Source organism: Mustela nivalis, assembly GCF_964662115.1.
Source record: "Mustela nivalis genome assembly, chromosome: 6".
Lineage (NCBI taxonomy): Eukaryota > Metazoa > Chordata > Mammalia > Carnivora > Mustelidae > Mustela > Mustela nivalis.
Genome location: NC_139025.1, coordinates 126,744,994 through 126,757,915, shown reverse-complemented (window position 1 = coordinate 126,757,915; position 12,922 = coordinate 126,744,994). Strand labels below are relative to the sequence as shown.

Sequence of the window (12,922 nt, the reverse complement as noted above, 5' to 3'; positions counted from 1 at the left end):
AGGACCCTGAGACCATGACCTGAGCTGAAGGCAGAGGTTTAACCCACTGAGCCACCCAGGTGCCCCAACGAAGGATTATCGTAAGTCAAATTCAGGGTTTGAACTTCTGGGCGTCTGCAGTTAGAGGAAAGACAAACTTATTTCTTACTCTCTGGGTGCAGCTATCTGGGGTTCCATCACAAAGCAGGGAACTGGTGAAATGGGTCCTTATTCTTGCGGGCCCTGGACTCAAAATTTATCTTTCTAATCTTATTTGTCTGCCAAATCCAGAAATGCAAGTGCCCAGGGCAGGAGATTCCAATGTGGTGCACACCCGGCTCTGATCCCTTCTCCTCTTGAACCTTGGTCTTCGTTTCCCCATTATCTCTACTTTTAAGAAGATATTTAAAAATTTTTTTCATCTGGCTTCTTAGTTGTGTTCATCAGGAAATTTACAAGCCTGAGGTTCCTGGAAATGGTGATTCTCTGCTGATTTTTACTATTCCAGAGTTGGAGACTGTGAAATCCAAGTAGAACTTTCTTCTGCCATATAGTATGGAGGGACAAATTTATTTTTTATCCATTGCTGGAGAGGTATGTTGAAAAGAGCAAAAACTTGAACAAGGGCACTCTAAGTGAGGCATTTGTGTTATTCACCTTCCTGTTGGTGCATGCAGGCATACAGCCGACCTTTCAGTAAAAGCTTAGCCACCTTGTCATGCTATGCTTAAGAACAATGGTCTCCGGCGTCTGGGTGGCTCAGTGGGTTAAGCCTCTGCCTTCAGCTCAAGTCATGATCTCAGGGTCCTGGGATCGAGCCCCGCATCGGGCTCTCTGCTCAGCAGGGAGCCTGCTTCCTCCTCTCTCTCTCTGCCTGCCTCTCTACCTACTGGTGATCTCTGTCTGTCAAATAAATAAATAAAATCTTTAAAAAACAAAACAAAACAAAACAAAAAAACAATGGTCTCAATCTATTAGTGTCATCTGATCTAAGAAGAAGAAAAAGTTACGATAAGTTGGTCCCAGGTGACTCCAAGAATCTCTCATAATACTAGGACATGTATTATGGCGGCGTTTTATTTTTTTTTTTTAAGATTTATTTATTTATTTTAGGGGGGAGGGGCAGAGGGAGAGAGAGAGTCCCAAGCAGACGCCCCAGTGAGTGAAGAGCTGGATGTGGGGCTTGATCTCAAGACCCTGAGATCTCCACCTGAGCAGAAACCAAGAGTCAGACACTCAAACGATTGGGTCACCCAGGCACCCCCAATGCAGCCTTTTATAAGAAAAATGCTGAGGAGCAAAGAGGATCAATGAGTTGTTAGGATCAGAGCTAGGGCTAGGCCAGCTCCCTCCCTCCTTCCTTCCATCCTTGCTTTCTTTATGATTCACTTCTGTGAAATTGACTCACTTTATTTATATCTCCAAATTCCAGTTGTTTACCAAGAGAAAGTCAGATATTACATTTAATACAATCAAATTTCAAAATTCTCTAAAATACAGAAATGATTTTTAAAATGGCTAAGTGATTGTAATTTCTGGCTCTGCCCCAAAATCAAATTTCACAGACAACGTAGATCCCTTTCCTAATCCACCTACACCCAAACCCTCTGCTGTGCTGCCCAGAGCTCTCTTTCCATGCCATTTATAATTAGAAGGAATTGATTCACATATATTTTGGAAGCACATCTAATACACACACACGGGAGCTGACGGGAGGTTTCTACCATTCGGTACTCTCCCCAGGATGGCCCCACTGGTGCTGCCCTGTATTTTGTCTACATTTCATTCACTGCGGACACCTGCCAAACGTCTCAAATCTATCCAGTTCTGAGTATCTCCACCATCTCTACCTTCATCCCAAATACTGTCATTTCTTGCCTAGATGACAGCAGTAACATGTGAACTCTACATTCTCTTGGGCATCCCTCAATTCTTTTTCTGTAGAGGATGCTGGTTTTTGGCACCACGTAGAATTCTCCATCACACTGTGCCTGGCCACAATTGGCCTTGGAGCAGTTATCTCTGTATTGTTAATTTAACCAGTAGACTGAACATTCTCTAGCTTGTTTGCTTTTGCTAATCCTTACATGTTCAGTGTCTAGCACATAGTGAGTGCTTAACATATTTTTTGAGTACTGCATAATGTCAATAAACTCTGTAATTTACTTGTTTTGCTTATTGTACTATTTCTCTCCTTCTACCGAAAAGACACCGGTTTTGTCTGTTTTGTTCACTTCTGTACTTACTCTAAGGGCCTAAGAGTGCCTGGTGCTTAGAGAGTTCTTTGTAAACTATTGTGGGGAATAAATAAATGAGGGAGGGAGGGAGGTGATTCCATTGAAAACGTAACCTCCTGGCAGTCCAGGAGCTGGCTCTGGTATTGTTCCAAGGCCTTAAAAAGTGCTGCCTGAGAATTTCTAGATAGAGAATGTCTCCAGGAAATTTGAATTTGTACTCTGGTACTCTAAATGATGCCAGCCTGAGGCTCAGCCATGTTACAGATAAAAACTGGCCACTGGCCAACATTTTGAGGTCAGCTACTTTATCTGTGGAATCCCCCACCCCCAGTTCATCCCTTGGCCATCCCTTTAAATTGGAAAATAAATCCCATCCCTGCTAAGGTGTTGGCTGATAAAGGCTTGAGCTATTGCCCCTTCAAGAGGAATTTGCATTTTAATAGAGGCTCGTCAAGCCCCAAAGGAATCAATATCTCTAACGGTGAAATTTCAAGCACCAGCAACTGAGACGTTCTGGGGCGCTACTCTCCAGTGTTTTGGATCCAGCGGGGGACTCCCTCAGTTCCACCATGCGACAGTGGACAGATGGCCTGGGGGAATGACCTACCATTGCCCTTTCTTAACGCCGAACGTTGCCTTTTTGTGTCCGATCCCTTTAGATTTCCCAACACTCGTGGGTCTCTTAATAACAGTCTTTCTCAATATCAGTGGTCTTGAAGTCACAACAGTAGGGCCACAAAGAGAACTGTGACAATCCAAACTTCCAAGTTTTCTTGGTACCTCAGAGAAGCCGTTAACCAATTTAAAACCTTATGCTGGCTAAAGGGAGTAGGTATGAGTTAATGGGTCCTTAATGCCACCGCTCATTTAAATTCGTTCGGTGCGATTTAAGCCTAAACTTTTCACTTTTATCAAAAGCCCTGCAAACTATAGGTGAGTAAGAGACATCCGTTTGTGAACCGGGGAGGTTTAAACGCCGACTCCTCCCGGGCCCAGTTCTCAGCGGATTGCTTGGGAAATTGCGGAACTGCAGGAAAGCGGCATCTTGGATCTTGGAATTCCGCATTCGTTAGAGGCTGCGGCGCGCCACACCTGGGGCCGCGCACTTGGATTTCACCTCCTCTCCTCTCCCCGCCTGGACGCGCAGTGACCCCCTCGCCCCACCTCCGCCGCGGAAAGCGCTCATCCCGGGCTGGCCCCAGGCTCCGCCGGCGGCTCGGTCCCCTTGACTCGGCCCGCCCTCGGGCCCCGGCTCCCGCCCACCGAGGGTTCGGCCTCGGAGGCTGCTGCCCTCGACCTTGAAGCGTCTGCGGTCCCTAGTGCCGTCCCCCGTGACAGGCGAGAGCACCGAGGCCGGGCCGCGGGGACTGCACCTGCACCCGCCCGCTCCCGGCTCGCGCTCCGGCCCCGGCCCCAGCCCGGCGCGCGGCGGCGGGGCTCGCGCCCGGGGACGGCGGCGGCTCGCCCCCGGCACGCGGTAGCTCGCGCCCGCGCTCGGGCGGGGAACGCGCGGGGCGGGCGGGAGAGGGCGCAGCGCTGCGCGGCCGGCGGCGGGCGGGCGGCCCTGCGGAGCGGCGGCGGCGGCATGGGCGCGGGCACGGGCAGGGGCAGCCGGCGTCCGGCTTCCCGCCCGGCCCGGCCCGCTCCCGGCGCGCGGCCGCCGCAGCGCCCGCGACCCGCGGGAAGGCCGTCCCCTCGCCCGGCGCAACTTGCCTCGGACCCTCTGTGAGGAGAGGCGGCGGCGGCGGCGGCGCGCGCCGGGGCCGGGCGGGAGCGGGGCGAGGCGTGCGGGCGCCCGGCGCGATGCCTCGGGCCGGCGGTCCCCGCGCGCCGCGCCCCGCCGCGCTGCCCCGCAGCCTGTCCCGCCTGCGCGAGTGCCCGGGCCGCTCCCGCATCGTGCTGGCGCTCGGGGCCACGCAGATGGCGCTCGGATGCCTCATCGTGGCCGTCAGCTTCGCCGCGCTGGCGCTCACCACCTCGGCCCGCGTCCGCCACTCCTGCCCCTTCTGGGCCGGCTTCTCGGTGAGTGTCTGCGGCCGGGCGGGGAGGTGCGCGGGGCCCCAGGAATGCAGCCCGCCCGGGACGGCACCGCGGGCTCCAAGTTCGGGGCGCGAACGCCGGGGCCGAGCTGCGGCAGCGCGGGGTGCAGTTCAGAAAACTCCGGGCTGAATAACTCCGGGGACCTTACTCACCGCTCTCAGAGATCGCTTTCCCTTTCCTATAGCGCTAATCCCCGAGTTACTTTTCTTGGAGGAAACCGAAGCCAGGCGCCCGCCCTCCGCCGAGCCTGCAGCGGCCGGGGGGCCCGCCGGCTGAGGGGTGGGCTGCGGGTGCGCGTCCGGCCACGGGGTCTGCACTGGGCCCTCAGGGACTCTGCGCGCTGGGGACCCGCGACTCGCTCTGGCCGGGCTAGGTGCAGACTCAGCAGCCAGGAGGCCCTGACCGAGGCGGGGACGAGGGGCCGGATCCGGGTGCGGGGCTGCGACTCCGCGCGCGTGTCGCCTGCGCGGCGGCGGGAACTAGGGGCTGGGGCCACCGGGCGCGTCCGATCCTGCTGTGGGTCAGCCCGGGCGCGGAGAATGGCCGGCCCCCCTGCGGCCACTTCCAGACTTGGGGTCGTGGACTTGGCATTTCCCGCGTGCGTCCGGAACGGTTTGTGGGTGGCGGGACTGGGCAGGAGACCCGAAACCCGCGTCCGGGGGCGTGTTTTCTGAGCTCCACACCTCAATGGTGACCGATTTTCAGGCTGTTGACCCCCAAATTAGAGAAGCCAGGGACTAACAAGCCTCCGTAGGAGAAAGCCACCGGGAGATCTCTCTTACAAGGAAGCGATTGTCCCCAAGAATTAATGGGGGGGGGGGTGTAGCCTTTTGATGAAAGTTGTGCTTTCCTTATATTGATAAAGAGTGGACATATGGAAACGGAAAAAATACATGGAGAGCAGACATTTATAAAGAGAAGCACTTGTTCTGAGAAGTCTTGACATCTGTAACTACATTTGGTTTATGGTGCTGAAGTACATCTTACAGGCTTAAACTGTTAACTCAGTATGTTTTAATTCCTTCTCCAGAAATCCAAACTAAGCCCTTGTAATGAATGTTTGGTGTTTGTTCTCGAATGTTGAAATTTAGTAATTCTGTCCAGCTTTGGTTTTTCACGTTGTTGTTCTTTTGTAATGGCCTCTGTTGTCCAAGCCCATTGCATGGCTTTTGAAATGAGATCTGAAACTGATTCTGTGACATCCTGACCCATACAGGTGCAGTCCTTCATCCTAATGGGGGTATTAATTTCTAAAGCTTATTTCAGACCATGGGTGAGTCTGGGAGAGCTGATTAGGAACGACAGTATGTGTGGCCACAGCTCCGGGTGTTTAAATCAGAGAGAGGACATTCGAGGCAGGAACGGGGGAGCCATGATTCAAATGGACCACTATATATAGTTTTCACACATCTGTTGCTCAGTTTTTAGCATTATTTAATATGCATTATTTTCATGTCATCTGTTTTGTGGGCACTGATGTTGATGTCTGCTGGAACCAGCCTACAGGTGGCAGACTGGTAAATTAGCTTCACTTCCTGGCTCCTCCCTGAACCTCCCTTTCTACCATTTAGCCTTAGCTATGATTTTTGGTACTCCCCAAAGGCATTGAAAAACAGCTGCCTTTTAACAATAAACCTAAAAGGGAAGATATTACCTCCACACAGTAGAAAAACTGTGTGAAAAATATACATTGACTCCATTTTAATTTGAAGGGGTAAATTGCAAAACAGTAATTCACTTTTCATTTTCAGCGTTATTCCTTTCAACAAGTATAACCTATGAGTTTTAACGTCCCCCGATTCAGAGTAATTCTGCCAATATCTGGTATGTGCAGGCGTTCCTCTAGGGTCTGGGGACAACAATGCACACAACAAATTCTGCTTATGTTTTTGAGATTTTAGGGTAACTTCTCTATTTTCTACTCTGCCCCCTTATATCCACTTTCTCATTGCCATGTTTTCTTTCTTCAAACTTAATCTGCCACAACACCTTTAAAATTCTTTTAATATGGAATATACACCATTTTTCACATCCTGACTTTGCCCTCTACAGAAATGGTGGTTGGTTCCTGTTATGTTGGGACACGTTTGCATGTTAGCTTGGCTGTGGGTGGTAACATTGGCCCTTTCATATATATATATATATATATATATACCTGTCCCCTGAGACCTGGAGACTGGGCTGCAAGGATATTTTTCATTTCAGAATGGTGACTCGGGTTTCTGGCTTTATTCTGAAATCTGCCCTATGGGGTTACGGCCACATTCTAACTTCGCTGCATCTTCTGTAATGAAATGCGAGGGCTCTAACAATCTCTAGATTTCTAGGCCTTCTCTGGGGTTTGTACATAGCAAAGAATCACTGTAAAAATAACTCATCTCTATTGAAGAGAAAATAATGCAAATGAAAAAGAGCTCACATTTTTTGAGCACGTACTATGTGACAGATGTTTAACTGAGTGTTTTATGCGGTGGGATAGCACATTTAATCTGTGGCCCTTGGTGCCCACACTCTTGTGCGGATCCCTCCACTTGAATTTGGACTGGGTTTCCTACTTGCCTTGGCCAGTAGAATCCTGAGGACCAGAGGCAGTCTCAGGCCTGAGCCTAAGCTGTAAGAAGTCTTGGCAGCTTCTGCTGGGAGCATTAAGATGGAGGGGGAGTAAGTAACTTGCTGTATTAGACAGGGTTCTCCAGAGAAAGAACCAATAGTTTGCTCAGTCATCCGTTCATTCATTTACTTGAGGCTAACATGGAAGCCAAGAGATCCCATGATTTTGCCATCCCCAAGCTGGAGAACCAGGGAAACTGGTGGTATAATTCAGTCTGAATCCAAAGGGCCAATTGTGTAATTCCTGGTGGGAGTCTAAAAGTCTGAGAGCCAGGAGTGGTGGTGTTGGGTCCGTTATCAAAGGAACGAGACTGAGACAAAGTGAAAGTTATGCAAAGCCTTATTCTATGCCAAGCATTAGGAGTTAGACTGACCAGCCAGGGGAATGAGACTGAGACAAAGTGAAAGTTAGGTAAAGCTTTATTCTATGCCAACCATTAGAAATCAGACTGACTGGCCAGGGCTGCCTCCGAAGAGAGCGACCACCCCTTGGTCTTGCAGGCTAGTTTTATAGGGCACAACCGCAGACCTCTACATATGTGGCTTTGGCTGATTGGATGTCTCCTACCTGTGTGTTTTAGTAACGGTATGTGTTTTAGCAATGGTTACCCGGAACCGGTATCAGTAACTGCTGAGGCATTTATTAAACAACAAAATGGCTACCTAGGCAACATGGAGTCACTATGGCTAAGTAGGCCCAGGCAGGCCTTAGGGGTTTAACAGGTTTTAATGTTAAATTGGCCCTATCAGTGGTATCTCAAGGCAGGAGAAGACAAACGTCCCAGCTTAGTTGGAGGGTGCAAATTCACCCTTCCTCTGCCTTTTTGTTCAATCCAGGCCCTCAAAGGACGGGATGATGCCTGTTCTCCTTGGTGAGGCCAGTCTTCTTTATTCAGTTTACTGATGCAAATGCTAATCTCCTCCAGAGGTACCCTCCCAGACACACCCAGAAGTTATGTTTTACCAGCTCTCTGGGCATCCTCTAGCCCAGTCAAGTGGACACATGAAATTAACCACAGCTGCTCAAGGTTGCCCAGGTAAACGGTCACGGTCAGGTTTGTACTTGGTTGCTCTGACCCTGGAGGCTATACTTCTAGCCCTTAGACTTAAACTGTCCCCCTTAGGCAGAGGCAAAAAGATAGAATAAAGCACCATAGTCGAGAATCAAATGTAAATCTCCTCAAGGACGTCATACCCCTGTCTTTTAGGAAAAACACAAAACGTGCATGCAGAGGTGAACATTCAAGAAAAACGTGCAGAGGTGTTGCCTTTGGGAAGGATGTGTAAGGTTCAGGAAGCACCTTGGCCAAGTTGGAGAAAGGCAGGGAGTGGAAGTGGTGGGAGGGGGTGGAGGGGGCAGCAGGTCTGGCCAGAGGGAGCAGTTGCTATTTTAGCATTGACAGACCACCTTCAAATGGTGTTGCTGCCTGGGTCCTTGCCACCCAGCTAGGAGCTGGGAGGTGGGTTGGTCTCCCTCGTGGATGAATGCCTGGAGCATTTTGAGAGATGACCATCTGTATGAACAGTTTAGGAGCCTCATGGAGCTAGGTCTTGAATAGTTGTCCTTTAGCAGAGCAGCTTTCTTATGATTCTTTGAAAATTTTATAAGGCCCAGGACATCAGAGGCAAATTCACGTTGTGAATTACGTACATGACCAGTGACCTACATTGATGAAGACATAGTCATTGGGAGCCGACTGTGTGATTGCGTATTGTATGTGTGCATATGTGTATTTTTTTTTTTTCTGTGAAACCAACACTTGGATTTTTTCATACTTCAAAAGTAATATACTCTTGTTGCAATAACTGAAACATAGAAGTGTAACAAAGAAAACATGATAACAATGCTTCCATCTATCCTAATTCTGGACCCACTGTACCGTGTTGGGTAATGGGATCCTTCCATGCTTCCTATAGAATCACAAAAGCATTATAATTAATGTATATGTGTGGCATATGTTTCTTTGCCTTTAAAAACTTTACAAAAAGATTATACCACAGACCATACTGCATGACTTTTTAAGTTTCGTATGTAATAAATATTCCCATTATTATTATTATCCCCATTATTTGTAATGACTGCGTTAAAGTCCACAGTATGAATTATTACAATTTATTCAGTTATTCTCCTGTTGGGAATATTCTGATTGTATCCATTCTTTGTCTCTACAAACATTGCTGCTTATCTAACCTGAGATGCTAGTACTTGTGGTTTTTTTTTTTTTTTTTTTTTTTTTTTTCCCGAGCATAAATTCCTCAAGGTGAAATTGCTGGTCAAAGGGTATTCAAATTTAGAATTTTGTTGGGTATTGCTAGATTGATTTCCTCAGAAGATTGTAGTCATTCTTACCCACAGAAGCATTTCATAAGTGTGCTCTTTTGCGACCTTCTTACTAGCATAGGATGTTAGCAGTTCTTAACATATTTATCCACTGGATAGGAGAAAAAAAGATATTTCCTTGTTTTCCTTTGATCTGCATTTCCATGGTTACTTTATTATACGTTGCAAGTATTTTCTTGCAACATCCTCGCTTCTCATTTGGCTTAAATTTTGGCGTCTTGGCCATATAAAAGATTTAAGGGCTTTTTATGTAGTCAAGTCTGTTCTTTTTCTCTTTTACAGTTTCTGGGTCCTTTTTTTCTGAGTTTAAGAGGGTCATCATTACCGAGGTCACACAAATTTTTTTTTTAAACTTCCTTCTAATGTTCTCATTTTATTTTTTCCATTCAAATTTTATCTTATCCAGAATCGGTTTTGTATTTCATAGGGAAAAAGGGCCTAACTTGATTTGCTTTCAGACAGATTTCCTGTGTGGTTCAGTTTTGGGGCTCTTTTCAGTTTTACTCCTTTAATGGTCTATCATAGAGCCAATACCACATTATTTTGGTGCTAGTACTTCATGGTGGGTTTTGCTCTCTAGTAAAGCACGCCCCTCCAAACTTTGCTTTTTCAAAAATGCCTTGGCAGTTCTTCCATATGAACTTTAAATAGTCTGTGTCTAGTTGTTCTTTACATTGGGATGTCTTTATTTCACATCTGTTTCTGAAGAGCATTTTCACTAGATACAGAATTCTGGGTTGATAATTCTTCCTTTTCAGCCTTGAAAAGTATTCCAATTCCAACCATCCTCCATGTTTTCTGATGGAAATTCATGGTGTTTTAGATTGTTGTTGCCAGAGAAGGTGATGGATATTTTCTCCTATTATCTCCATTCTGCCATTACACTCATCCAGTGTGTTCTATTTATTATCTTCTCACTTAAAAAAAAAAAAAATCCCATTTGGTTCTTCTTCGAACCTCCTGTTTTTTCCTCTTAGTTTTTGGTTCTAGTTTTTCACTCATATCCCAAAGTAGTGACCCTTACTTCCTGGAACATTTTTATTATCATTGCTTTAAAGTCTTTTTGTTTGAGAATTCCAAAATCTGTCATCGTTTTCCCATGGAAATTGACATTTTCCTGAATTTTGGCATGCTGAGTAGTTTGGGATTGTGTCCTAGACATATTGACTGCTATGTTGTGAGTCTCTGGGTATTGTTTGAATCACAAGGAGAACGTTGATGTTTTTGTTTTCACAACTTGTGACTGGCTTACTGTGGGTGGTGGTTCTGAGATCAGTTCAGTTTTCAAAGTCTCTGCTGTCCTGTTCACATCTGTCCTGCACGTGGGCCACCCAGTGGCCAATCTAGCTCTCGGATGGTGATCTACCCTGTAGGTCTGTTCCCAGAATTTGTGTTTACTGTTTAGGGTAGGTAGTACATACACCTGCACGACTTGGGGATGAGCTATGACTTCATAAATACATGTTAGGGATCTCTTTCCCTGGCTCCTCCCTCTTTGTGACGTGGATGTTTTCTGTTTCCCTGGGGCTTCCCTTATCCAGTCCTCCGAGAGGGCTAGAGCTTTACCTTGCTTTGCTGCATCCTTCCTGTGTCTGCATTTGAGTAGGGGCCATGCAGGAGGAGGACAGAGAGGGGATCAGCAACAAGGCTTAGCACTGCCATCTTGGGACCAAGCTCTTGCAATCAGAAAGGAACATTCTCCTATGCCTTGCCTGCTCCTATTGCTGCTATGGTATTGCTTGGAGGGCTGGGGTGTGGGAGAAAGAAGAGAACGAAATCCAAACGAGAGAACAATGGGGATTGCCTTACTGTCTTTTGGCATTGGGAAGCCCATTTCCAAATCCTTGAGCCAGAACTAGAGGGCTTCTGGGCTCTTTCTGTCTGCATGAATGCTCAATTTTGGGTTTCAAGCTGTGTTGAGTTTTGGCTGGGGGACACTGTGGAGGGAAAAATGATAAACTACTGCCAATTTGGTGGTACTTTGAATTATATTGTTCTTCCTCAGTCTGGCCGCTATTTTACTTTTCAGTTTTCAAGCTGTTTATTCTATGCATTCCATTAGGACTTCTAGCTGCAGTTGGTGGGAGACACAGGGTAATGTAGGCTTGCTTACTCTACCTGGAACTGGACCTCAACGTTTTTAATATGCTCACGATGTGAGTCAGACATCCTATATTCAGATAATTGTCCTTTAAATACAAAGCCCACAGACACACGGTTTTGAATTTGCAAGAACTCTGGGAATATTGTACCTATGAGGAGTTTACTAGAGAATAAGCTTCAGAAAACTGTAAAATGATTGGTGACGATTCATAAATTCTGGGGGTGAGCATTGACTGTTTTAACTATAAAGCTAAAACATGACAGTAGGGGGGCAAATTAATATATAAGCATTATGTGCTCTGATTATATCGAATTATACAGCTAAAAAAATAAATGGCAGGAGATGAGGGAGAGGAAGGGGAGAACAGAATAAGCTCCTCATCACATCAGTTGAATTAGCCAGACGAAAGAACTATCTCTTGAAGCTGACAAAGCAGGGAGGAGAAGGTTTAAGTTTATTTAAGATTAATTAAGACTCTAAGGATTGATATCAGAATACTAGACCTCAGATTGGGTGGTTCTAAAAGAGCGAGGGAGGGAGGAAGGAGCATTTGCTTGCTACTTGCATTATTGCTCAGAGTAGGGAGGTGATAATATCCCAAAGCAGAGGTTACCAAGGGGGTTATACAAGGTACTGTAGAAAAGTAGTAAGTAGAGATCGGGGCTCTCTCAGATCCTTCTTGCATACCTGAAGAAACATAGGGAGAGAGAGCAAGCAAGCAGAGTCTGCAGCCCACATAGCAAAAGACTTCGTGTATGCGTGTAGGTGTTTTAAATGGAGGGTTAAAATATCTGCCAAAGCTGATGCTGCATATATAGACTATATTAATATATGTAAATGAGCTCAATTAACCTAGTTTAAAAAACTTTTTCAGGTTGACTAACAAAGCAAGATCCAGAGATAGACTTAAAAATAAAAAAAAAAGCTAAAAGGCTAAAAATAAAAGAAAAGGTATACCAGGCGACTTCAAATAAAGGGAAAGCGGGTGGACAGACATGGCGAACTTCATATATTGTTCATGATACAATATAATGCCATCTTCATGTTTTGCTTCTCCTGATTAACATTTTAACAGTCTTGCTGCTCCTCTACAAGGAAACTGTTTCTTTCTCTTTTTAGAAATTTTCATACTTACTTTATTTTTTATTATATTTTTAAAAAAGATCTTATTTATTTATTTGACAGAGATCACAAGCAGGCAGAGAGGCAGGCAGAGAGAGAGGGGAAGCAGGCTTCCTGCTGAGCAGAGTGCAGGGCTCAATCCCAGGACCCTGAGATCACGACCTGAGCCTAAGGTTTAACCCACTGAGCCACCCAGGCGCCCTGTACTAACTGTATTTTTAAGTAACTTTGGGCTTTCCATATCTATATGCATATCATCTATAAACAGTTTTGTTTCTTCATATTCAGTACTCTTCACATTTCAATATTTGTTTTCTACTGTTTATTTCTTTTACTTATTGCATTGATTGAAACCTTAATAATGTCAAAGGAGAGTGTGAAAGGAAACATTCATGTCTTGTTTTTGATTTTAAGGGGAATGGCTTTAATTTTGATATTTTGAATCGATGTATGCTCTTATATTTCTTAGTAGATAGTTAATTTTGATTA

At 46.2% G+C, this 12,922-nt stretch overlaps 1 protein-coding gene across 3 annotated transcripts in view; it reads left to right on the top strand.

Annotated features, from left to right (window-relative positions):
- The first annotated feature begins 3,832 nt into the window (after positions 1–3,832).
- The window catches only part of ENTREP2 (endosomal transmembrane epsin interactor 2), a 476,311-nt gene continuing 467,221 nt past the window's right edge, over positions 3,833–12,922 (top strand). For 2 of the 3 annotated variants that reach the window (XM_082736655.1, XM_082736654.1), the window contains exon 1: positions 3,834–4,238. In XM_082736655.1, the coding sequence (XP_082592781.1) occupies positions 4,020–4,238 (219 nt within the window). In that variant the 5' untranslated portion in view covers positions 3,834–4,019. Of the gene's footprint in view, positions 4,239–12,922 lie in introns of all 3 variants that reach the window. The other variant, XM_082736656.1, reaches the window with a different exon arrangement.